Below are 25,708 nucleotides of genomic sequence, written 5' to 3' on the forward strand. Positions count from 1 at the left end.
AATAGCTTCAAAAAGTCAGTCTCCACTTATTCGCCATCATTGTAAACACATGCAGGGAATCTTCTCCAGGTGGTCTCCAGAGGCCGGAGGCACATTTATTGTGGTATTGTTGCAAATTTTCATTCGTATATTAAAAAAATGTAAGCACCTTATGTAGACGGATGTCTATACATCCATTGTAAAAGTGACAGATATGACCGAATGGACAAGACCAAATGGACAAGACCAAATCTACTCAGGCGATGTCATTTTTTTTATTAAAAGCAATAATGCAAGGGAAGTCACTGTCGGAAACAGGAGCTGCCAAACTCGGGAGGAAAAAAAATCTTAAGAGTTGAAGATGTGAAACATCTCATAACCTCGATGTCCATATCCACAATTCAGTGTCCTACACAGCTCCGATAAGGTGTCCCCTGCTGTAATTGGATAGCATTCGGAAATTCACGGGTATAACTCTCTCGTGCTGGTGACATCAATTTGCTTTTACTTGCTTAATGTACATTGTGTACGTTTGTGAAAACTGAAAAAAGGCAAGATTAGGGATCATAAATAGTTATTTATTAAACAGATGTTTTCTTGCAGTAAAAAAAAACTAATATAATCTGTGAAATACCCAAGCGACTGTGGTATTACCAAGCCAATTATGAAGTGTAAATTATGCTTCATCAAATATCTTGTGTAAGACCAGGGTGATCACCATATATTTACAGCTGTATCAGATGCACAAGCTTTCGATTGCGCACAATTCTGGTAATTATCCATGTTGATAAAATGGCCACGATTTTCTATGCAACCTCTCTAAAACCTACCTTCCCATATCACGTGTTTGATACCGTATCAGACATTATGGTCAGGTAGTCAATGCAAATCGCTTCTTAGGTCAATCAGCCTCAACTCAAAATAAACTGAGCTGATCAAAATCCAGCCATGCACCCGTCACTGGTTTCTAATTTGCCTCTCAATAGAGGGCAGCATTGCCAAATGGACAAAAAAATCCACAATACCTTGAAAACATTGTGATTTGGCCACATGATGTAAATTTGATCCATCGTTAAGGTCCATCTCCAACATTCACTTTTGGAAATGTTATAATGGCAGCGGTGGTGCAGTGATTCGTACACTGTGCTATACAGTGTGGCCCTTTCGAGTTAGAGGAAACTGACTGCAACCCTGGTCCTGTCATATTTTTGTTTGACCCAGGTAAAATACTCTTTAGGTTTTTTCGGTAAAGTCACGTAGGTAAAAAAAAAATCACAGCAATTTTGCTGGAGCAGTCAACACCTGATGACGGTTGCTTGTGTTGCTTCCAAAACGTCGTGATTTAATTACATTTATTTTAATTTTTTACCTACGTGACTTTACTCAAAAAACAATAAGTATGAATCCTTGCAGTCACGAAAACTTCAAATCTAGAACCAGGTAAAATACTTTTGGGAGTCCATAGGGTGGGGGTGGGCATGTACATGTGCCCATGTTGTACATGCATACTGAACCACAATATAAATTATCATCATGATGTACAGGAGTCTTAGCAAGGGAAAATCTTTATCCCCGAGTATTAAGTATCCACTAGCGATAAAGGTCACGACGAGCGGTGTGGGTGATGGTTGCTTTAGCTCATTTAAAAGAGATTAAACTATTTTTGTGTGAATTATTTGGAATATATCTCTCCAGAATAGATATACACAACCAGTGAGCTCTCTAAGCTGGTTCAATGAATGTCACAGTATTCAGTTGCTGGTGCACGTGTTGTTTTGTGGTTAAGATGCTGCGGGTTCATAAGGCTGGTCTGATGCTCCCACAGGGGTGGCGGCTTCTACCTCTGTTTCAAGCTGAAAAGCAAACACACAAACGATTAACACCAGCGACGTCGATTGATGAATACATCTCACGCAACTGAATGACAGTACCTGAAGGTCAGTGTTGCTACCTGTCCAGAGACATAACGACAGAGCACAAACTAGGACACTGTTTACAGTAAACTCTGACAACACCTGGCACCAACACAAACCAGGACATAACCAGCAAACCCTGACACAAGCCATGAATATTTTTTTTCACCCAACTAATAACCAGTCCCAGGTAACTCTTGCAAATTAGACTATCCTGGTCTCTTGGGTTTTCACCTGGTTAAACAAAATAAACTTTAAACTAGCCCAAGATGCAGCTTTGAAAAAACATTCTTAGTACAAACCTCATGCTGATCTGACATACAAACCAGAAAACAGACCAGGACACTGCCAGAACACAATCCCAGGGCACAACACTGACCTTAATTCAGCAAACAATGAAATAATACATGATGCATCCAAGGGCATATACCTAAGGTTTGAAGGCAAGTTCAAGAGGCCATCATAATGAATGCTGCCGATGCCACCACGCCTCACAATCACCAATTTCGTTCTGCCAAATCACTCAGCTTCTGCAAAATTGATACCCAGCCCACAAGGGCCTTTCTCAAAACACATTCCTGCGGAGGGAGCTGGTAGGAACGTTGGGTTGCTCGGTCAATGGCCAGGGTCAACGGCGGCGTGGTGTATTCCGCAAATATGCTCGACTGTGGGCGGGCACAAGCCGGCGTGAGTAGGTTAAACGTTGAGTTTTATAAGGGCACCACAGGGTGACCAGCCCCTTTCCACCCAGCCCCAGCCCCATCCCTCCCACCCCCCCCCACCCAGCCCCTCCCCACCCAGCCCCTCCCCTCCCAGCCCCTCCCCTCCCTACCCAGCCCCTCCCCACCCAGCCCCTCCCTCCCCACCCAGCCCCTCCCTGCACGACGGACACAATAATCCCCTGTGGGCTGATGTAACCAGGAGGTTCCTACTAGTAATATCGCACAATTTGGCTTTAGAGCCTTCCCTTGGTCACAAGCATCTAGGAAACCACTCCAATGCTGTCTCGGTAAATTTCCTTCCTCCATCCTCTACATGTGCTCCGACCCATGACCGCAACCTGTTCTTCTTCATAATTGCATCTTAAATGCTTTGTTTCCATGTTCTATTATGAACGGATAAATTGTTGCCTAATCAATGACTAAAACCCTCAGCATAAACCCAAAATAGTCGTTGATCAACCTTGGACAAAGGCTATGAGCAAGTTCCAAAACATAACCCAAAATAAAGGTGTTGGAGTAATGTGTGTCTAGAACCCTGAGTGTGTTGCGTGCTTTGAGACCATGGGTTTTGTACACTGTGTGTTACGAGTTCTTGGGTTCAAAGGTGCTTTTTGTGTTTTGAGTTGACGACTTTGGTGTTCCTGTGTTATGGTATTGAATGTTGGTTCTGGGGGCTGTGTGTTGTAGGGTCCAGATTCAACATGTGGAATACCTTGCTGCCTTTTCGCCGCAGAACAATGCCATCTGCCAACAATGCTTTCCCAGTTTCCTCAAATAGATTCTCCTCAGGGTGATCCCCAGATGCCTGAAGCTCCTCATAGCGCTGCACAAACCTAGACCAAATCATCACAATCACCGCACATCAACAACCACACTTCTCCACGAACAAGCACATAGACCTGTGCGGCACCCATACAACCACACCAGAACCATATTGGATCAGCCACGAATTGCCACAATGATCAACCATTTGTCAATCGACTGCTGGATGAAGGCCTCCCCACATCGCGTCGGCAGTGGAGGTGATTTTAGCACACTTCAAACAGCCATAGAAAATATACATTGGCAGTATGTCACCACAAGCGCAATACAATTTAACATCAATGTACACCTTACTGATACAATGCCCACTTCAGCTGCAACATATGATGCTGCTATAGGTGCAGTGCTACAACAAAGCATGAACGTTAAGTTAACTTTTAAGGATTACCAAATTTCATGGCAATAAAAAAGAATATTACCCCAATACGTTGCATATCGCCAACACAAACATCCATACCCCAACAGTCATATCATGCACACCAATCCCTAAATATGCTTCATACAAAAATAATGGACACCAACTACTATGTAACAATTCAAAGCCAACACACAATGCTGCAACAATTCTGCAATGCAATCACACAAGCACATGACAATCAGCAATCTTTCAATATTAAGAGGCCACTAGAGCTAGGCAATTTTGAATCTAGATTGAAAACTCATATATTTAGAACTGCCTTTTGCACAGTTGTCTACGTACGTGCGAAAGAAGTTCAACATATATACATACGTATCATTTGTGGTCACATGACTAGCACACCTCACCTCTGTGAGAGCGACACAAAGTTGGGTCTGGTGAGGTCGTACCGGCCCGCAGTGTATGTCTGGAAAAATCGCCTGCATACGCAAACACGTAACATAAACATGCACGCACATGCACACACAGGTAAATACATGTACAACACTACGTGCAAAAAAAATGTGACATCCAGACCAGCACATATGAACACACGATCACACATTCACATGTGGACTCTCACATACAGGCGCATGACTGTACAACAGTCTATGATGGAGTTTCCAGACAAAAGACTAACAAATCAGTCTCTAATGGGGGTACTCTTTGGTTTTTTCGTTAAAGTCACGTAGGTGAAAATAAAATAAAAATAACTAAATTAAATCACGACGTTTCAGGCGCAACACAAGCGTCCGTCCTCAGGTGGGGACAAACACAGAGAAAAAACAAGCGCTGAAGTATGCCTCTTAGGCATACTTCGGCGTTTTGTGTTATGCCCGAAACGTCGCGATTTAATTTAGTTATGTTAATTTTTATTCTATTTTCACCTATGTGACTTTACTGAAAAAACCAAAGAGTATGGATCCTTGCAGTCACGAAAACTTCAAATCTAGATCTAATGGGGGTGTTTGGGAATAGATTGCCAAGCCAGTTCCATGACAGGAACCATCGACAACACCGCAGTCTCTGCTGAGATCTCTATACAAAAAACATTGATGAGGTGGTCTCTTGCGACGTCCTTGGGCAAAAGTCTGGAAATCAGAATCAGAATCTTTATTTAGGCTGGAGGCATCCGATGAGCTATGAAGCTCAGAGCTAATCTTTTTCACGGATGCATTTAAACAACAGACTTGACAGATCAATCTGTTAAAAGCGTCTCTAAGAGACCTGACTAATAAAATGGAATCTATATTTGTCCCAGAGGAGGGCAAGGGCGCGACGGACGTACGTACGCGCGAACGGTGTCCTCGGTGTAAACGATGGCGCGCACGGGGTCTGGCTCGGGGCGCAGCTGTTCACGGTGCGCGACTTTGCGCTGCGAGCGCGTGGGCAGCAGTGGCGTCCACGTGCCCTGGTACTTGGGCTCGCGCTTTGGTGGGAAGGCAGCGTAGATGTCGTACCACAATGGCCGGTCGGCCTCCTTGATCACCTGGGCACGCATCAGGTCGCGCACCCTGCGATACACATAAAAAGACTTAAACTTTTTTACTTTGCCAAGGAAGGTATGTAGCTGTTTATCAGAAGCGACCAGGCCACAAATGATAGCTCAAGTGGCTAATCACGTGGAAATGTATTTCAGCCAAATACTCGTTTCTAAATGTGGAGGAAATAACCGGAGGACACGGAGAAAGATCCACACGACCACGGGGAGAACATGCAAACTTCAAATATACGGGCGTCAGGGTCGGGATGGAACCCACCAACTCCTGCATACCAGGCAAGGTGGTTAACATCTCGCCACCGCGGCACCTCAATGTGTTGCTCCGTTTCATTCTTTATGTACGTTCAAAAACCGGCAATAAATTTACGCAGGAAACTAATTTAATCTATCCTCCGTTATCGACAATATATTAACTTAATTCATGTTCTTGCACACATACACACAGGTACAACAACCGCCGTTCATCACGGCGCTTGTACCATGCTAGGTGCATGGATTCCTGGAGTCACGAAAGCTTCAAATCTAGAATTCTAGGTGCACTTTAAGGCCACGTGAAATGTCGAAGGCTCGCTGGCAGGTCACGGAACAGATCTCGCTGTCATGGGTTGACTGAGATGACCGACAGATGCACCACCTGTGTTTCCTACTGTGGCAACTTGCTGTGTTTTAGCCACCCGGCGCTCCGGTCGTTGTTGTGAGCGTCGCTCCTCCGCTGTTGCTGGAGGGCGACTGCCTCCAACTGCCCAGTAGCAACGTCCTTCACCAACCTCCCCCAAAGAGGCCGTCTTGACACCGCCGGTACCAGTCGTCGGCAAGTCCCATCAGCTCCACATCCTCCTGTACCACATCACTCCATCTATTCTCTAGTTAGTCCCAAGCCCGTTTATCCCCGCTCTATCCAGCCAAACAGAAGCTGTGTGGGCATGCGGTGGCTGGGCATGCAGGCTACATGACCTAGCCAACGCAGCCTTGCCTGCCGGAGGAATCACACTAACGGGAACGTGTCCAAAATATCTGAAGGATCTGTGAGCTCCTCACAATATATCCAGTCTATTTAACAGAGGTGGGACAAAGTCATTGTTATGCAAGTCCAAGTCGAGTCGCAAGTCATCAAATTCATGACTCGAGTCTGACTCGAGTCCAAGTCACATGACTCGAGTCCACATCTCATAGGTGGGACAAAGTCATTGTTATGCAAGTCCAAGTCGAGTCGCAAGTCATCAAATTCATGACTCGAGTCTGACTCGAGTCCAAGTCACATGACTCGAGTCCACACCTCTGCTATTTAAACCCAAGCCTGAATAATTTCAAACCGGCGCAGATGTTCCTTTGAATGATTCCACGTTTGCCAAGCGTAGGGAAGGGGGACCAGGGCATAACTTTGTCCAGAGAAACTGCAAGCTTCGTGTGGGCCAACCTCCCGACGGATTCGGAGTCTGGCACATTCACAACGCGCGCGCGTGACTAAGACGTGCGCATGGAATTCACGACAAATCGGGCACAAGTGGCTGGATTTGCGCTCACTGCTGCGCCACCGCTCCCCACGTGTTGGGGAGGAGGGGGGGGGGAGGTCACGTGACCCGGTGACCCTGAACGCCGCGGCCTAAAGCAGGAGGAGGAGGCGGCGGCGGTCGGACGCGCTCACAGAACCCGCGACGAACAGCGGCAGCAGCAGCCACGGTCGCGGCGGCTAAGAGCGGCGCGACGACGACGCGGGGGCGCGACAACCGCGAGGAGGAGAGGAGGAGGAGAGGTGGGGGCGCACCGTGAGAAGATGGTGCCGTGACGCTCGATGCGAGTCAGCCCCGCCATGATGTAGTGAGGATGGTGGCAGTTGAGGGGGGGTGGCTGACGTCACCCCTAGCCCCCCCCAGCCTACCTATCGTTGACGTGACGTCATCTATCGAGTTAACGTTACCGTTGACATGACGTCATCCATCGAGTTAATGTTACCGTTGACGTGACGTCATGTCGTTCTTTGTGACCGTACAGTAATGGTTTAAAACGTAAGCTTTCGCGATCAATATCTGTAATAAAGGTGTTCTTTTTTTTGGTGGGGGGAGGAGAGGGGCGCAGTGGGTGTAGGTTATATCGCGTAAATATAAATGTGTCGTTAACCCGCCACCACCCGACACAGCCAATGAGTAAGGTTTGTGAGGTAAACATTACGTGCCAATTCGTTACGCCTTCAGCACACCGGCGGTGTGTTAGAGAGTAAAACGCACAACATTTTTATAATTTAAGAGTACCGTGACGTTTCGCTTGGTGATTACAACAACCGGCTTCGTCGAAAAGCGATTTTGCCCGATGATGCCGTTTGTAATCGATTATTTGGAGTGTTTATTTTATTTTTATTACCGAAGGGTGTTTCTGTTACATAATAGCGCCTACTAGGAAACAATACGCACATGTATATATATAAAAACAACTTAATCCGGATGTGATTCTTATCAGGCCTCATGGTGTAAACTGTGCAGTCTGCAACTGTTATTCGCTGTGGCAATGTGCGCTTTAAAGATGGGCTATTGCCCGAAACGTCGCCTATTCTATTTGCATTCCATTTTCAGGCTCGTGTTATGAACGAACGTGTTGAGTTGTTTTGTAATTTGTGCTTTTGCACCACTGCCAACGCATGTTGGCAATACAGCGCCTCCGATTAGCACGGTTTGGCTACGTACGGTGCGAAAGAAGTCCCATACAATATTGTCATGTAAGAGGTGAAAGCACCGGTCAAGCAGCTGATGTTGTTCGTGTGGTGGTGGTTGTTGTTGTTGTCGATGCTTGAGGCGGGGAGTTTTCAGAAATATAGCACTTTGTATGTATCTATTTAAAACTTATTTCGCACCGTGCGTAGCCAACAGCGCGATTTCTAATCGATATTAATCGGCTCAAGCCTCCCACAAATGACGGCGACGAGATGTTAACAAACTCGCCAACTTTTCAGGAGCGTGTGGGTTCGATCCCGACTCTGAGGCCTTTTATATGTAGATTTTGCGGTAACTCTCCCCGTGGCCACGCGGATTTTTCTCCAGGTCCTCCGGGTTTTCCCCTCCACATTTAGAATCAACATGCGTTGAGAGTTGATTTGAAGCTTTCGTGACTGCATGAATCCATATTCTTTGGTTCTTTCGGTAAAGGCACGTAGGTATACTACCTACGTGACTTTACGGAAAGAACCAATCACTTCGTTGAGCGATTATTTTTGGCCAGGTGATATATAAGCTAAGTGGACTTTACCTGGTCAAATAAAACATAGTTTCGTTTAATACCGAGACTTGTGTGTGGCCATCCACATTCTGAACCACTCCCTTCTCATCTATACAGGACAGAATATCTAAATTTCTGTGATTCAGCTCAAGCCGCCCATAAACCCCACCGCCCACTGAAAACAGGTGCCGTTCCGTGCAGCAGCGTCGAGGTTTTGATGTCGCCTTTTCCTAATCTTTTCTTACCCCTTTGCCCTTTGGGCACGTTTTTCCATTCCTTTTCCATCCTATTCCCATTCTTTGTCTTCTCTCTTTAATTTCCAGTTCCTGGTTAATTTTCCCATACATATCATTGACTCTGCTGGTGCCTTTACCGTGTGTACCAACGGATACAAGGTAGCTAGTTCAACCCAATAATAGTCATGTTGCTGTAATTGAGAAGTTCTAGTTGTGTGATTGTAGTCGAGTTGTTGCAGTTGTGTTGTTGCTCAATATATCGTTTAACAGTTCTTGAAAAATGCTCAATGTTTGCATATACAATCACGAAAATTATCCTGTAGTTTAAAAATCCACTGCTGGATGAAGGCCTCCCCATCCCTCGCACTGTAACGATTCACGTAGCTAACCTGCACACAAGCCCATCTCATTGCGCCAATTCTGCGATTGACGTAGTTTTGGGCACGGTCCCTCCTTTGCCACTCAGTAGTTATTTTCAGCCACTGGCCATTTATCCCTTTTAGCAGCAACATGTTATGCCCAAGCACACATATTTTACTTAAGTCAAGATGAAGTCTTTAACCTGCATGTTCTTGAATCCACGTATTCCTCTGTCGACAATCCCAAGAATGCATAGCTCCATGCTTGGCGCACTTTTGAGCTTTTGTTCCACATTATTCGTCAGTGTTCATGTTTACGCTCCATGCCATATCAGGCAATATGCCTTGATTTAAAAATAAAGTACTTCAGATATTAGTATGTTCCGTAATGTCAAGTTTAGCTTTTCAAATTCACTCCAATCTGCTCTCGTCCACCTCTTAATTTTGATCCCAGTCCACTTTCGGTATTTGCTCTCGGTACTCATTTATGTTGTTTTCCAGTTGTGTTTTGACACAGTTATCTCCCAAATGTTTAGCAAACGTGTACATATTATTTAAGATTACTATTGTTTTCCAGCTGTGTCTTTTACACAGTTATCTCCCAAATGTTTAGCAAACGTGTACATATTATTTAAGAATATTATTGTTTTCCAGTTGTGTCTTAAAGTTATCTCCCAAATGTTTAGCAAACGTGTACATATTATTTAAGATTACTATTGTTTTCCAGCTGTGTCTTTTACACAGTTATCTCCCAAATGTTTAGCAAACGTGTACATATTATTTAAGAATATTATTGTTTTCCAGTTGTGTCTTTTAAAGTTATCTCCCAAATGTTTAGCAAACTTGTACATATTATTTAAGATTACTATTGTTTTCCAGCTGTGTCTTTTACACAGTTATCTCCCAAATGTTTAGCAAACGTGTACATATTATTTAAGAATATTATTGTTTTCCAGTTGTGTCTTTTAAAGTTATCTCCCAAATGTTTAGCAAACGTGTACATATTATTTAAGAATATTATTGTTTTCCAGTTGTGTCTTTTAAAGTTATCTCCCAAATGTTTAGCAAACTTGTACATATTATTTAAGAATATTATTGTTTTCCAGTTGTGTCTTTTAAAGTTATCTCCCAAATGTTTAGCAAACTTGTACATATTATTTAAGATTACTATTGTTTTCCAGCTGTGTCTTTTACACAGTTATCTCCCAAATGTTTAGCAAACTTGTACATATTATTTAAGATTACTATTGTTTTCCAGCTGTGTCTTTTACACAGTTATCTCCCAAATGTTTAGCAAACGTGTACATATTATTTAAGAATATTATTGTTTTCCAGTTGTGTCTTTTAAAGTTATCTCCCAAATGTTTAGCAAACTTGTACATATTATTTAAGAATATTATTGTTTTCCAGTTGTGTCTTTTAAAGTTATCTCCCAAATGTTTAGCAAACTTGTACATATTATTTAAGATTACTATTGTTTTCCAGCTGTGTATTTTACACAGTTATCTCCCAAATGTTTAGCAAACTTGTACATATTATTTAAGAATATTATTGTTTTCAAGTTGTGTCTTTTACACAGTTATCTCCCAAATGTTTAGCAAACTTGTACATATTATTTAAGAATATAACATCGTCTAATTTATTATTTTTGGAAAATCCGTGCACTCGTAGGTTATAAGTAAGAGTTGCATATCTGACCACATATCTGCCCTGACCAATTAACCGCCCCCACCCCAGTGCAGAATTTTTGCACGGTCTGTCATTTTCTTGCGATGTTTACAGATCTGACTTTTTCACATACAGGTAGTCCTCTACTTACGATGGAGATGCGTTACGACGACCCCATCGTAAGTCGAAAATATCGTAAGTCGAAGATGGCCTAGCCTACCCAGGAGTCTTAAAGAATGGTGATAATTTAGCAAAAGAGAGCAACTTACAGTACCGTTGTGTATAAACTATATACTGTATGTATTTATTAATTACAATACTGTATTGCACAGTAAAATGTAAAGTAAACAAAAACAAGGTAAATTCTTAGCCCACCTATATGAACTGGAATTTAATAGAACGTTTTTTCAGGAAACAATCCTATCTGCTATAAAAAACATTTTTTAAACATGCATTGAACGTATGTATCGTATCATGGTAACCCTAAAATGAAATCGCTAAAGCTACGTATCATACATGCATTGACCGTATTGTAACGTATCATTGTACTGTACTCACCAAGATTCTGTCCGTCGTCTGCATACTTGAACGATGTTAGGTTGTTGATGACAATTTTGTCATATCGCCATCGTAAGATCGAAATATCGTAAGTCGGGCCATCGTAACTCGGGGACTACCTGTACATGGTATTCTTAATCTCTCCTACATTCACTTATAAGGTAAAGCATTTTCCTATGTTCAAAGTAGTTTGTACTTTACTTTTGTCCAGTAATATTTTTTGTATGCCTATTTGTGCATGACAAGAAAAAATTTCAACGTAATTTGCTATACTTGCATATTCAACATTTTTCCACAGTAAAACCCCCAGGTAGTCGGATTTTACATTTAGCTGGAATGGGTGGACCAATGAAAAAAAAACTAATTTAAATTAAATAATATCACTGAATCATTTACATAAAATATGCAGTAACATTATTTTCAAACTGCACGAGTCTTGTTGACTAGACGATAAGATATTTATAACATGGTCTTTAGTTGACTCAACCAGGAATCAGCAACTTGCGGCTCAGGAGCCGCATGCAGCTCTTTAAGGACTGTTTTACTGGTAGGAACCTCCTGGTTACACCAGCCCACAGGGGATTATTGTGTCCATCCGTCGTGCATCCAAAAATAGGAGGGGTGGGTCTGGGTGGGGAGGGGCTGGGTGGGGTGGGGAGGGTGGGGCTGGGTGGGGAGGGGCTGGTCACCCCATGGTGCCCTTATAAAACCCAACGTTTATTATACTCACGCCGACTTGTGCCCACCCTCAGTCGGCCATATTTGCGGAATACACCACGCCGCCGTTGACCCTGGCCATTGACCGAGCAACCCAACGTTCCTACCAGCTCCCTCCGCAGGAATGTTTTGATAGAGGTAGTGCAGGAGTGGTGGGGTTATCGGGGTTGGCGTATGAATGGTGGGAGATGATGGGGTGGCAACGTACCAAACCGACCGACAGAAAACGATACATGGGACACATACAGCCAGTACTTTTCGTTGTTTTTGGTTTATCGAGTAAAATGCACACATTTAACATATGTACACAAGATTTTATTTTTGTTACGTACGGCAGTGACATGGACTATCAATAGCGTGTTCTGTTTCACAGTGAACGTTCAAGATCCCATTATGTCATTCGCAAGAATAGGCCATTGTGTGTGGGCGTCATGGTCCAAGTTTGAAAAAATTATCTGCAAATTACTCAATTGGAATATACATAGCAATCATCACTCCCTCCTACAAGCATTTGGTAGATCCTTCTGAAAAAGTCAAGATTCAGCGAGGCTTTCCTGTGTAAACAAGCCTGGTAACAATAAATACAACCGGAGGTTTTCATTAAATTACGTGGCAAGCCGGACGTTTTTTTGAATAACCGAACCAGGGCCCCCCGTATTAGTCCAGCTAGTCGGAGTGTTTCTGTACCTCAGTCCCCAGCGGATCAGATTCGAGACATTGTTTTATATAACATTTTGCAGGGTGCATGTGTACAGGTGTTAACATTTAGGTTGTGGTATAATCACGATGTCAGTTTCTCATAAATTGTGTTAATTGTATTTTACACGTATATCTTTTGTTGTGTTTTGCAATACTTCCGGTATCAAGATGACTTATTTGCTTAACTGCAGTTCACTCAACATAAAAAGGGCAATTCATCATATATGGAGTAAAAAAAAAGGGTGATACGTATTTTATATATCATGTAAGACTGGAAATTTCATTGTTCCTGCCATCATATTAAACAATATTCTTATCCATAGTAAAACTATTAATCTACTTGAAACAACCCAACCTGATGTCATGGAATTGCTAATCTGGCTAAGGAGGTATCATAGCTAGTTTTCTTTTATGTCAAAGCCTTTTTCTTTACTCTGAACTGTTTGAATCACAAATTTGAATGGGAAAAATTGTCATATGGAGTAAAGCATACAGTTCCTACTTCACTATACTTGATAGATTTTATACAGCAGGTTGATTTAATGATCCAGAACTCACTGATTTACTCCAGTCAATCGCTCACCGGCGGTCAGTCACCATAGTATCACTCTTGCTATGACCGTTACTGTTTTGTGGATTTCACTCAGGGATTCCTATTCCCATCTTGAGGATTAAATCTACTTGCCTGTTCAACCACCATACATCCAGACTGTGTTCGACTCCCATACTATGGCTCAAGCCACTTCTCTTTCTACTTCTTTCAGTGCACTGTTCAATTTTGGAAATCCCACTCGTCTCTTTCCCAAGTCCTTATAACCTTGCTAAATTGACTTCTAAAGTTAACTCTTATCTCGTACAACTTTGACAGTGCTGTCTGTTGAAGACTGCTTGACATTTTGGGTCTTTGCGCCTGTGCCAGCAACTGTAGTTTAACAAAAAAAACCTGCGTTAAGTCTTAGAATCATTAAAACTTTACAATCCAAATTGCTTTGTTTAGACACACATGCTGTCAGTTACACAAAATGGAAACTACCATATTCTCTATCATTTTCTCCCCCTTATTTTAAAGCAAAAGTTGGGCATTGCATCTTATAATTCGGTAGATGTTACCAGATGTATAACTTTATTGACACCGGGTGCAAGTTTGGGGTGCGAGTTTATGGTATCAGTGAACGCTGTGTGCTAACCACCACTCCCACGTGTTGGCTCCTATGTAAGTATGGGGTGCATCTATTTTCCAGAGTACTTTATCCAGAAAATGCGTTACTACAATAGTCGAGGCTTACTTTAAGTTGTGATGCAAGAAAATAAGCATGTTTAAGTGTTCATGAGACAGCTGTGATTTAAACGGTGTGACAATTTGCCCCGGTGTGCCGAATGCTCGCTCAGATGGTACGCTGGTGGCAGGGATGCACAGATACTTCTCAGCTGCCTTTGACAGCAAGGGAAAGTCAATGCAACGAACGGACCACCAGCGCAGAGGGTCACTTTCAGCATTATATAGAGGCTCAGAAATGTAGTGGTGGATCTCTTTCCTCACTCTGCTTGCTAATGATGCACCGTCATCAGCGTCAGTGCCTTCTTTATGAAGTTGGTTGGCGGCCGTAATCTTTTTGAGTATTGCCCCAAGTTTGTTAGTTTTGGCTCCGATTGCACCAGGCACTTCTTCTTTTACAGGAGAGGTAGTCACATTAGCAGAAGCTCCTGCTGAGCTGGCACCGGATTCTAGTTTTGTAGACGTGGCAACACTTTGCGTCGTGAAAATATTTTCTTCCACTGCGCTGATGCATTCCATCAAATCCACAGTGACAGATGGTAAATCTGTTACAAAGTCACTCTTGAATCGAGGATCTAGAAATGAGCACACATCGAGAATCTTAACGTTGTCACTGGCATAGCAAGACTTGAGTTCACCAGCGATGCACGTCTTTAAGTCTCTCGCCAAGCTGGTGTCACCGTACTTTTCCCCCAATATGTCATTCAGGATGTGGTGTAATACTGGTCGCAAGGCAGACACAGTGACATATTTTTCAGAGGCCAATGAGTCTGTGAACTCGTGCAGTGGGCCGAGCACCGCTGCCAGGTCTTCAAGTATTGCAATGTCAGTATCCATTGGATTAAGATGCAAGTTTCCTTGGTCTGCTGCCAACACAGCACGCACAGGTTGCCGCTGTTCCAGGAGTCGGGCCACCATTTCGTATATGCCCCCCCACTTGGTTGTTGTGTCTTGAATAAGGGTTTGCTGCTCCATTCCCAGCTCAGCTTGTTTCGTCGTCAATTCCCTCTTCTTCTTCCAGCTCTTATTGAAGGCACTTACCACGTTACGACATAAGTTCACTGCCGACTCCACAATCTCGATCTTCAGAGACTTGTGAACGGCCAGGTTTAGGTTTTGGCCAAAGCAGCCTAACCACTGCAATTTCATCCGCTCACTGAATGCCTTTTTCATGCTGGTAGCACTTTCTGTGATGACGCTGCTCAGTTTGAGGACATTTAGGCTCCACTCTTGCAGCATTTCTTGGAAAGCTTCTGCAATTTGCATGCCGCTGTAATCCTCGGGTATGTAGCATGTGTCCAGGCAGTGTGACTCGAGCTTCCATTCACCGTCTGCTGTTACCCTGATGTAGTGCACTGTCAGACTCATGTAGGGCTCCCCTTTCCCAGTGCAGCCCACCCAGGTATCAGTTGTGACAGAGAACCAGCAGGCAGAATCCAATGACTGCTGGACCTTGGCCTTTGTTTCATTGTAAAGTTCTGGTACTGCCTTTGTCGTGAAAAAGGTTCTGCCAGGCATGTCATACTTAGGATTCAGCTTGGAGACAAGCTGCTTAAAACCAGGCATTTCAACTGTGCAAAAAGGTTGCATGTCTTTAGCCAGGAAGTAGGACACAGCCTTATCCAAAGCTCTGGCCTCTTTTGATTCACGATTCAACTTCTTAGACCTTGTCCCTTCAATAGTCTCAGCAAATGACAGTCGAATGGATCTAGGAGTAGCAAGGGTGGTGCTTGGTGAAACAAAGGAAACACCAGCAGAAGATGATGCTTCTGTATGCAGTGCTGGGTGATATTCACGCAAATGAGTCATCATGTTTGATGTGTTACCAGCCTTGTTGGATACTGCAACCAAACACGTTCGGCAAATTGGCCATCCAGTATTAATAAGGCAGCCTTTGTCATCTTTCTGGTAGCCAAAATATTCCCAGACAGCTGATTTTATTCGTTTCTCTGGTGGAAAGAGCAAAACGTCAACATCTGCTGTTGATGCCGACTCCATTTTGTGTATTACTGGTGACGAAAACGATGATGGGTCACATAAACGTTGGGCCGTCAATCACTCGATATTAGGGTAGAAGGGGTGGGATTTTGGCTTAGCGGCAGGGAAACACGGAAGAGAGAAGAGAGAGCAGCACTCCAGCACAGCCCGGGATGAAGCAACCAGGGGTACAGCACCAGCAACGACGAGTCCTAGGGCATCCACGTGGGTCCAAGGACCTGCGTCAATGACAACAAAACATCAATCAATGGGTATAAGACTGATATAGCTTTAGAACCACAGATATCTTGCTCGTTAACATTTATTTCAATGTAAATATTTGGTAAAAAAAACAATGAAGATACGTATATCACGATACGCTGTGTTGTTGTGACGTGCCGAATTGACCGTGCGCTGCGTTTTCCCAGTGTTGGTTTAACAAACGCCATTCGCCACTTAGTGACGGTGCCAGGATAGGTGCACTCTGAGGCCACGTGAAATTTCGAAGGCTCGCTGCTTGGCAGGTCGACTCATTGCCATATATTTAAGCGCCGTTAAAAGTCGATAACAACAAAACCCCCCCCCCACTACTTTTATGACCAACGATTACCGCGGTATAATTTACCACAAGATACAATACCAATGCCCACGATAAGACAATTATCGCGATGTTTCCCCATAACTTTGCATTTCACGGATTGTCGATATTTTTTTGTTACCGTTTTCCTGCTTCTTGCCTGCGCTGCCAGTACAGATTATTTAAACGTTCGATTACTATTATTTTATCATAATCCTGCCATAATACGTACAATCGTTACCTGTACAATATATTCACGCACACGGTTGTCGGATACGTACACGAGAAATACTTAAAATATTTACAGAAAATCCCGACAATGGTGCCAACCGCCATGCCTCTATTACTCCGGTAAAGAAAAATACTCCCAACGCGGCATTTAAAGAATTGTTTCCACAAAATAGCAGCATCCCTCTGGGTCAGCGAATACAGCGATTAAAAAAGGAAAGAATAAAAATCAGCCGCGATAATCGCGATATTTCGATAATTTCGGGAGGGAAAAACGGGACGATACGATTATCGTCACATCGTATCGCCATATTGTCGAACACTGCCGCCCCCGGCCCCTGTGTTCTCCCCGCTTGTGTGGTGAACGGGATGTAAACACACGTTCGTCGCGGTGTTGCGATGTTGCTTGTTCGATCGTCCGCGGCGAGACGCGGCCGCCGCCTCCACCTCCACCGCCGCGATGGAGTTCAAAAACGTGGGCCCGCGGGTTCCCGCGATTTCGCGTCGATTCACCCCGACCAACGATTCTTTTTTCTGGTTTTGTTGGAATCGATGTATGTAAACTCGACACAGTTGACGGTGTTTTTATTTTATTTTTGAAGGTTGAGCTTGCTTCTATCGCGTCACGTGTCTATGGCATGTCTGCGAGCTCACAATCGCTGCCGATCGATCACGTTAACGTCGATGGCAAAACATTGAGTAGATGCGAGAATCGCAATGTATAATTTTTACGCAATTGAGGGAATCGAATTGTTGGAGGTGGATGGAAGGGTGGGGCAAAGGACGAGGGGTGGGGGCCGGAAATTCATCTGGGGGGGGGGGGTGGCAGGTCAATGTAAAGTATTGTGATAAGTTATACCATAGATTTAAAGCTTTTGTGACTGTAAGGATTCATACTCTTAGGTTTTTTTACTTTACCGAAAAAACCTAAGAGTATAAGTTATAACAGTTATGATTTACGTGCTGTTGGAGACGGTTCATTTCCCGAAACATCACCTATTTTTGGTTATCTTAAGGCTTTTGGCGAATCTGTTGATTTTTTTGTAACAGTGAAGAGAAGGTGGGGGATTTAAGTGAAGAGGGGGGAATGGGAGGAGTCAAGGTTAATGTTTATTTTGTTTAGAATCAGAGCTTGTATTTATCTGGGAGAAATCCGATGAGCCATGAAGCTCCTTTTCACACATGTCCAGTATTTGCCGGTCAGAAAGTTACAACAGCATAGGTGAGAACTGAAGAAACCAGGATAGTCTTAATTGCAAAATTTACCTGGGTAACATACTGATAATCGCAAAACAAATAAAGTACATCAATTCAGCAAATATAAATTAGCACTAAAACAGTATCACATGAGAACTATAAATGATTGCTCAAATATAAATAATTGTTAAATACATAATAGATTCCCTCTAATGTAAGTCAGCTTGGGAATTATATTTTAGACTGATCAAAATACATTTGCCAATAAAATGACAGAAACATTCAAATATAAGGTGGGTCTTTATACCAATATATGTCAGAGAAGGATGTATGCCAAAATCAATTGCAGGGTTAAGTTTTCATAAAGATCTAGATTTAAAGATCTAAAGAATCAACAGTTTAGCATTACATTGTGATTTAGATGGAAGAGTGAGCATGGACATGTTTGAATCTATAGAATTCCAGATGTTTGGGACATTTATAGAGAATGAGTGAGAACCAGTTGAGCGTTTTTCCCTTGGTACAATACACTTCAGTACTGTGGTTCGTCTTAAGATTTTGAGGATTGTGGTCATGGATAAACACTTTGGATAGGTAAGGGACTGAGTTATGTGTGTATGCATTAAATATGAACTTGTCCAATGACTTTCCCTCTCGAGTTCAAAGTGGGTGATAACTGGTCTTGGGGTATAGATCACAGCGATAGTAGAGTAGTTTGTAAGATAAAACATAAGGAAGTATAAAAGATAGTACAGTATTTAATTAATCCAGAGTGGTTTTAGAGGCTTATTCATATACGATGTAAGCATAGTCTATGATAGGCATACTGGTAGTAGCTATAAAATGTTTCTGTGTAGAACATGAGAAACACGATTTGTTTTTATACAAGTTTTTTTATTAAAATTTTATATATGTTTGAAGTCGAGATGACAATTGAGCCAGATGTCAAGAAACATTTTCAATTCTACAGCAGAGTGCTTATGGGACAATTGCAAATTGTTCCGAGATGTAGTAGATATTCCTAAAAGTAACATCTAGTTGTGTTTGAATTCAGGTGGGGTTTCAAGGCGATTATGTAAGAAAAAGGTAAAGTCTTGTTATTTGTTGTCATACATTTATAATGAAGATCCTGGGGTATAAATAAGTATCATCAGTCAAAAGTCAAATTTTACAATGAGATAGATTTTACTATATTCTCTTTATGTAGATCGAGAATAGAATAGGAATGAGCACTGAACCCTACGATTTCACCTTTCTATTGTAGAGTGAAGTCAAAGGAAATAATTACCAATTTTACACGTTGTTTTCTACCTTATAAATAATTTATAAACAAGTCTGTTGCTTTTTTACTAAGGCCAGAATCGAGTAATCTGTCTTGTAAGATGTGATGATCAAAGGTCCAATAATACTAATGCAATTTATCATGCGCACAATATTACAGACGTATATAACCATGACTCAGAGGTGCAGCGACAAGCTCAGTGTCGCACGAACGCCAGGCTAAAGAAGTGGGTCTTTAAGTGTATCTTAAAAGTCGATGTAGATTTTCAGCGGGATGGTGTTCCAGATGGCAGAGGCTGCCACAGAGAAATTATGCCTGGCAATGCTAGTCCTGGTCCTTGGTATAGAGAGAAATGTGTGAGTTGTGTTGAAGATAGTTCTACCATGAGCTGTATTGCAGAGTGACAAGTGAACAGCGATAAGGTGGACTGAAAAAAGAGGCACAATGTTACAGACAGGTGATAATTTAGCTGACCCTGGTGGTGATGAGAAACTAGTGAACAGAGTGGAGGGAGGCAAGGGAATCTAACTGAGGATGACATGCACCAGGGACTATGCAGGCAAGATTGTTTTGCAACCATTGGAGTTTCTTGAAATTGCTTGATGAGAATCAAACAAGGACAGTGTTGCAATCGTCGACACAGGACTAGACGATGCTGCAGGCAAGGGTATTGGCGATATCAGTGGTGATGAGTGGACATACATGACAGAAGGCCCTGAGGTGGTAGTTGCAAGATCTGATTATGTGGTTGGAGTAGCTGTCAAAGGAAAATTTGGAGTCGAATGACGCCAAATATTTTTTTATGTGGTTAGAGAATTTGATCGTGGAGCCAGTGATTATGCTCGAACGAAACGTGGACGTTGTGAGACATTGTTGTCTAAAACTTTTTGTGAAGTAGTGATGGTGATCAGCTTAGGTATAAAGCCAGATTGATGTTCAGTGAATTTTCCATAAGACTAGATAGTTGACCAGCTGTTTCTGAACCGTTTTTTACGTTTTATAAAAGACCAACATAGATGGGCTGGTAATTTGGATGGTTATTTAAATCCCCCCCCTCCCCTTTGTGCAAAGGATGGACATATGACAATTTACAATAAATGGGTATTGAGTTGGAATGTACAGACATATTAAGCAAATGGCATATCAGGGATGCAAGAGCATTGTCTCCTAATTTTTGAAATAATTGAACAATGCTGTCTGGTTCAGCAGCATTGTAGGGATAAAAAAAGATGTAGAGAATTGTTTTTAATTTTAAGTCTGAATGTCCTGAGAAATTTGGGGGCAAAATAATTAGGGTTTGGTGTGGGAGAATGAGTGACATGCATTGATGAAAGATTACTAGTTTAAAAGGTACTCTCTGCTTGTAGAAAACGATTGTTGAAAGCGTCAAGAATATTTTCACCAGAAATTTCACTGACTGATTAAGACTATGAACAGGGTTAGTGTTGAGTGCTGGAGATTGGAGGAATTTTATGGCAGACCAAAATCTTTTGGAATAGTCTTGGGAGATATTTATAATTTCAAGTGTTTAGGTGTCGCTTTTTTGATTTGAGCAGTACACTTATTATGGAGTATTCTGAAATGTAGGGTAGCTTTAGGACTTTTTGATTTCCTTGCTATGGCCCATGCTCATTATTTTCGGAGGTCACTTAGTTCAGAAATGAACAAGGATTTATTCTTATTTTTCCTCTGATTTCTTAGGGGGGAAATACATATTAAAAGTGGACCAGTTGAAGTAAGGACTGAAGACAAATCAAGTATTGGATGTAATCAATACATTTTAGGCTCATTTTATAAATATAGTATTTGTAGTATGATTTGTGGGGTCAATGCGAGGTTGAAAATGGAAGAGGTCACTGATCTTGGATGGCTGTAACAAGAGCCCTCGCAGGACGGTAGTATACTGCGAGACGAAAATACGAATTTTACAAAAGCTAAACCTTATTATTTCTAACTCCTTCGGACGAGATACATATTTTGCCAGTGAGCAGTTGTAATGCGATTCAGTGTATATTAGAACACCTTCTGACGGGAGTCTATCAGTAGTTATGATGAGTGGGAGGAAGAGGGGAAGGATACAATGGTGTCGCTTTTTTTATTTGAGCAGTACACTTATTATGGAGTATTCTGAAATGTAGGGTAGCTTTAGGACTTTTTGATTTCCTTGCTATGGCCCATGCTCATTATTTTCGGAGGTGACTTAGTTCAGAAATGAACCAGGATTTATTCTTATTTTTCCTCTGATTTCTTAGGGGGGAAATACATATTGAAAGTGGACCAGTTGAAGTAAGGACTGAAGACAAATCAAGTATTGGATGTAATCAATACATTTTAGGCTCATTTTATAAATATAGTATTTGTAGTATGATTTGTGGGGTCAATGCGAGGCTGAAAATGGAAGAGGTCACTGATCTTGGATGGCTGTAACAAGAGCCCTCGCAGGACGGTAGTATACTGCGAGACGAAAATACGAATTTTACAAAAGCTAAACCTTATTATTTCTAACTCCTTCGGACGAGATACATATTTTGCCAGTGAGCAGTTGTAATGCGATTCAGTGTATATTAGAACACCTTCTGACGGGAGTCTATCAGTAGTTATGATGAGTGGGAGGAAGAGGGGAAGGATACAATGAAGAGGGTAGAGGATTAATTAGGGGGAGATGGAGACTGAGCTGAGGGGAGAGGGGGAAATGAGTGCAGGGGGAAGAGAAAGTAAGGGAGAAGAAATTTTATTTGATGTGGGTACAGGGGAGGGAGGGAGTGAGGGAGATTGAGAGGAGGAGGAAGAAGAGCTTGAGTGGAGGGAGGAGGAGGAGGGGAGGGGGAAGCGATTTAGGAGCAGGACAAACAGGGGTCAGGAGTGAACCGGAAGCTCCCTCGTCACACGACGGAAGTCGCGATGGTGGGAAGCGGAAAGGACTGAGGGCGGTGGTTGCGTGGTGGGGGGACCGAAGAGAGGGAGAGGGGGGGGCAGGGGTTAGGGGTCAACCGGAAGTGGCCGCTCGTCCCACTTTTCGCGGAGGCGAGGCGAGAGGAGGCTTCTCCGCGGGAGCAGGCCGCGCCTTTTAAACCCTTTTGTTTGTTCGCGTCGCGGCGGCTTCCAACGCGATCTTATCACATTATTAGTCCCTCCGCCGCGCCGCCGTCACCAGGACCGCCAGCGCAAGCCTCTCGGGGGCGCGCCGGTGAATTTTTTTTTAGATAAAAAATAATTAAAAATAAACTTCTCATCCTTTAACTTTGAGACCCACTTTCCCGCCTCTCTTCATGGACGCCAACTGGATAAGCTACTTGTACCAGGTGAGTGCCGCGTTCGCTTTGCGACGTTAGCCGCCTTGCCTACATTTTTTTTGACGCGTTTCAATGCGACGGCGATTGACGATTAACAGTGGTGGTGGGTGGTGAGAAAAAAGCGAGACTCGAATCCCTTCACCACCCCCCACCCCACCACCCCTCACCGCCGCTCCGGGCCCACGTCAGGGGGTGAGGCCCAGTCCACCAATTCCAGGCGGAATTTTTGTCATTTTTAAGTTTTTTTTTCTTCCGAACGGCAGCTTTAGTTGAATTCTTACGTTCATCGCTGTCGAGGTGAGTGCGTACGCTGTTGGAAGTGTTCATCCTGCCGCTGCTGCTGGGCACGTCTCCAATGCGCGGCCTAGGCCCCCCTACCACCCCCCACAGCTTCACATGTCAGGGCCCGGTTACATAAAACAACGTTAAGAGCGCGTCGGGTTCTCGTTTAAAGCGTCGCAATTAAATGTGTGGGGGGTGGTTAACTCTTAAGTCGTTTTCTATTTAACTTTGCGCCTGGGTTCACCGTGCGTCTCCTCGCATCGCCTTGAATGTCGTGGGATTCCCCCAAAGGCTTCTACGCTACCCACATTTTTCGCATTCAGTCCAACCATAGCTTCGGATTGCCATCCCCTCCATCGCTGGCTTCCAAACGTCGCTGCTGTGCTCCCCCCCTCCGTCGTAATTCCATCCACTCATTGTTTTGAACCTTACCCCGTCATATGTCTTGGGTCTTTCCCGTCTCGTTCAAGCCATTCGTTTCTCCTCCAGGATCTCCCGCATCATCACTTTCATTCAGTACTGGGTCTCCCCCACCCACCCCAGAACGTGCCCAGGGCCTCCCCCATCACTCTCATTCACTACTCTGTCGCCCCCACCCACACCGTCTCGTTCCCTGGGTCTTACCCATCGCTCTCATTCATATACACACATCTCGACAATCCAATTGACTTATTTTGTAACTCAATTAATAACACCCTCTTCTACATCTCTTTCCGATTCATCGCCATCGCTGTCATAGCTATTCCTTCGTAGTCACATCTCATTTTCTTCAGCTATTGCTCGCCTACAGTACCTGCTATTCTTGGGTCGCCCCTATTGCTCTTTCAATGTCTCCATGCGCTGTTATTCAGTAAACATGTACTAATTGGTTCTCCACGTAGTATTCACGTACATTGCATGTTTCCGAAGTCTTCAGCGATCACGCTTCTTTGGCTTCTCCCATCACTCATCAATGCTGCGTTAAGTGCCAGGTTCTCGACAACTCGTTAACCACCGATCTCCATAGCTGTTACCATCACTGCCTGCATACCCTCACGACGTTTAATTTTGTAACTTTGCTAACCCCCCCCCCCCCACGTTGTTCTCTGCATCGAAGTTCTTTCGCGATTTGTCATAGTGTAATCGTAATTAGGACAATAACAAATTGACTTTTTTTACTTAACGATCGCTCATTGCTATAGTCGCAGAGTAGTTATTTGTGACGATTAAAATGTCATTTTATTTTTGTTAGATTGCTCATAAAGTGAGCATTGGGATGTAAATGCGATGTTGCCGCCGTTTCTGAAAGTTGTTTTAGGCGTTTGAGAGTACACTGACCCAATTTATTTACTTCAATGAATTTGGAGTATTTGGCTGCGATACATTTTCACATGATAAACCACTTCTTTGCGTTATGATTTGTGGCCAAGTCGATTCTGAAAAAGAGCAATATAGCTCAGCAGGCCTTATCTGGCAAAATAACAATAAATAATTTACAGAAACGCATTGTCGACCAGTTGATATAAATGATTTGTTTTGCAAAGAAGACCTATAGGATATCTTGATTGTTTAGCTGCAATTTTTTTGTAATTGTACTTCCATATCTTCACGTTCGGTCTTTGAGCAAGAATGACACTCAACGGTCCATACACATGTGACGCTCGCTGACTTGAACAACCACGTTGCGACTGGCATGCGGCATGCACAAGCAAATGACGGCATGCACAACTACAAAGGTTTACTACAGGTGCGAGAGTTGAATGGTGAACACTGCACACTACCACAGTTTTAAGCACACCGACTGTGAAGCCATTATTACCATTTTCATCCCAGTTTAAGGCTCAAGTGGCAAACGGTGAAAATGTTCTGCAGTTAATTATTTGCAGCAGTACATACACCCGTATGACTCATCTTAATATATGCCTGCAATTAACTATGGAAATGTACGTTTTGGGTTTTTTTTCCCGCTGGTATGCAACAATGTTTAAAACAAGTGAAAATGCTATCGCATGTGACCATTTTTAATTATAATTGGCTGAAATCTGGTCACATTTAACTTTATTGTGTCCATATTAAGTCAGCAGGCTTTATTAACATGTTGTTGAATGTATAATTTAATGGATTTTTCTTTTAGGTCAAAATTGCCAATGATAGGGCATTTTGCCAAGGCCATGCATTCTAATATAACTTTTAAACATTAATTTAGCCAAACATGTTTAAATTGCAGAAGCATGGTGAACATTTTTTGTTGAAAAGGTGTGCAAATGTAATCAACGTAATTTTAACTGAATTAATTATAAAGTGATAAATAGAGTACAGTATCACAATTATTTTTTTGTTAGTATGGTTTTATACTGCTTCCCTTTTTTGTTTTCATAGGCTGAGAAGCTGTGGATCTGTGCCGATATATTATGTCTGATTTGAGTGAACTATTTGGGCTGGGGAATGTATTAAAAAAGCATTAATGTATGATTATAGCCTAATGTGCCTATTACAGGCTGTATTAACGATTAAAATGTGATGTGATTATTTGCAAAAGTATTTAATTGTAGAAAACAATAGCATAATGTAAGCAAAGTTGCAGTGTCTATTATTCGTCACGATTAACCTTTGAGAACCTCAAGAACATTGCAGGCAACAAAGAAGCACTGTTTAACTTAAATGCAACACCTCATCCAGTTTAGTGTCACATTAACATGCAAAATACAGTACTTGCAAGAGCTATTGGGGCCCATCGAGTAATTCACACATTCATAAACAGGCTCAGCCAGGCATGAAAGCAATCAGCTACATAGGCAAGTTTGTGTTTATTGTATCGTATTATGTGTTTGTTTAGAAA

At 42.8% G+C, this 25,708-nt stretch overlaps 3 protein-coding genes and 1 long non-coding RNA gene across 6 annotated transcripts in view; 2 read left to right on the top strand and 2 right to left on the bottom strand.

The window, feature by feature from the left end:
- Window positions 1–234: 234 nt before the first annotated feature.
- Window positions 235–7,218, bottom strand: MRPS23 (mitochondrial ribosomal protein S23). Of its 2 annotated transcripts, none has more exons than XM_078620087.1 (5): window positions 7,100–7,218; window positions 5,126–5,347; window positions 4,202–4,273; window positions 3,327–3,447; window positions 235–1,832 (listed from the first exon to the last, which is right to left on the bottom strand). In XM_078620087.1, exons 1-5 carry the CDS (start codon window positions 7,144–7,146, stop codon window positions 1,761–1,763), a joined length of 534 nt encoding a protein of 177 aa, XP_078476213.1. In that variant the 5' UTR covers window positions 7,147–7,218; the 3' UTR covers window positions 235–1,760. The 2 variants fall into 2 exon arrangements, with proteins under 2 accessions (XP_078476213.1, XP_078476220.1); XM_078620094.1 differs by lacking the exon at window positions 7,100–7,218 and adding an exon at window positions 5,969–7,045.
- LOC144737385 (uncharacterized) overlaps window positions 6,928–25,708 on the top strand; it is a 65,829-nt gene continuing 47,048 nt past the window's right edge. The window contains exon 1 of the mRNA XM_078620062.1: window positions 6,928–7,087. The gene's annotated coding sequence lies outside the window, so the exon portion shown is untranslated. The remainder of the gene's footprint in view (window positions 7,088–25,708) is intronic.
- LOC144737393 (E3 SUMO-protein ligase ZBED1-like) lies at window positions 12,335–23,414 on the bottom strand. 2 transcript variants are annotated; one of them, XM_078620079.1, is made up of 2 exons: window positions 23,323–23,414; window positions 12,335–16,270 (listed from the first exon to the last, which is right to left on the bottom strand). In XM_078620079.1, the coding sequence occupies exon 2, from the start codon at window positions 16,050–16,052 to the stop codon at window positions 14,061–14,063; it is 1,992 nt and encodes a 663-aa protein (XP_078476205.1). In that variant the 5' UTR covers window positions 16,053–16,270; window positions 23,323–23,414; the 3' UTR covers window positions 12,335–14,060. The 2 variants fall into 2 exon arrangements, with proteins under 2 accessions (XP_078476205.1, XP_078476198.1); XM_078620072.1 differs by lacking the exon at window positions 23,323–23,414 and adding an exon at window positions 17,218–17,601.
- Window positions 22,300–25,428, top strand: LOC144737421 (uncharacterized). Its single transcript, XR_013588978.1, has 2 exons — window positions 22,300–22,617; window positions 24,498–25,428. It is a non-coding gene; the product is annotated as an uncharacterized LOC144737421 (long non-coding RNA).

Source organism: Lampetra planeri, chromosome 3 (assembly GCF_965212315.1).
Source record: "Lampetra planeri chromosome 3, kcLamPlan1.2.h2, whole genome shotgun sequence".
Taxonomy (NCBI): domain Eukaryota; kingdom Metazoa; phylum Chordata; class Hyperoartia; order Petromyzontiformes; family Petromyzontidae; genus Lampetra; species Lampetra planeri.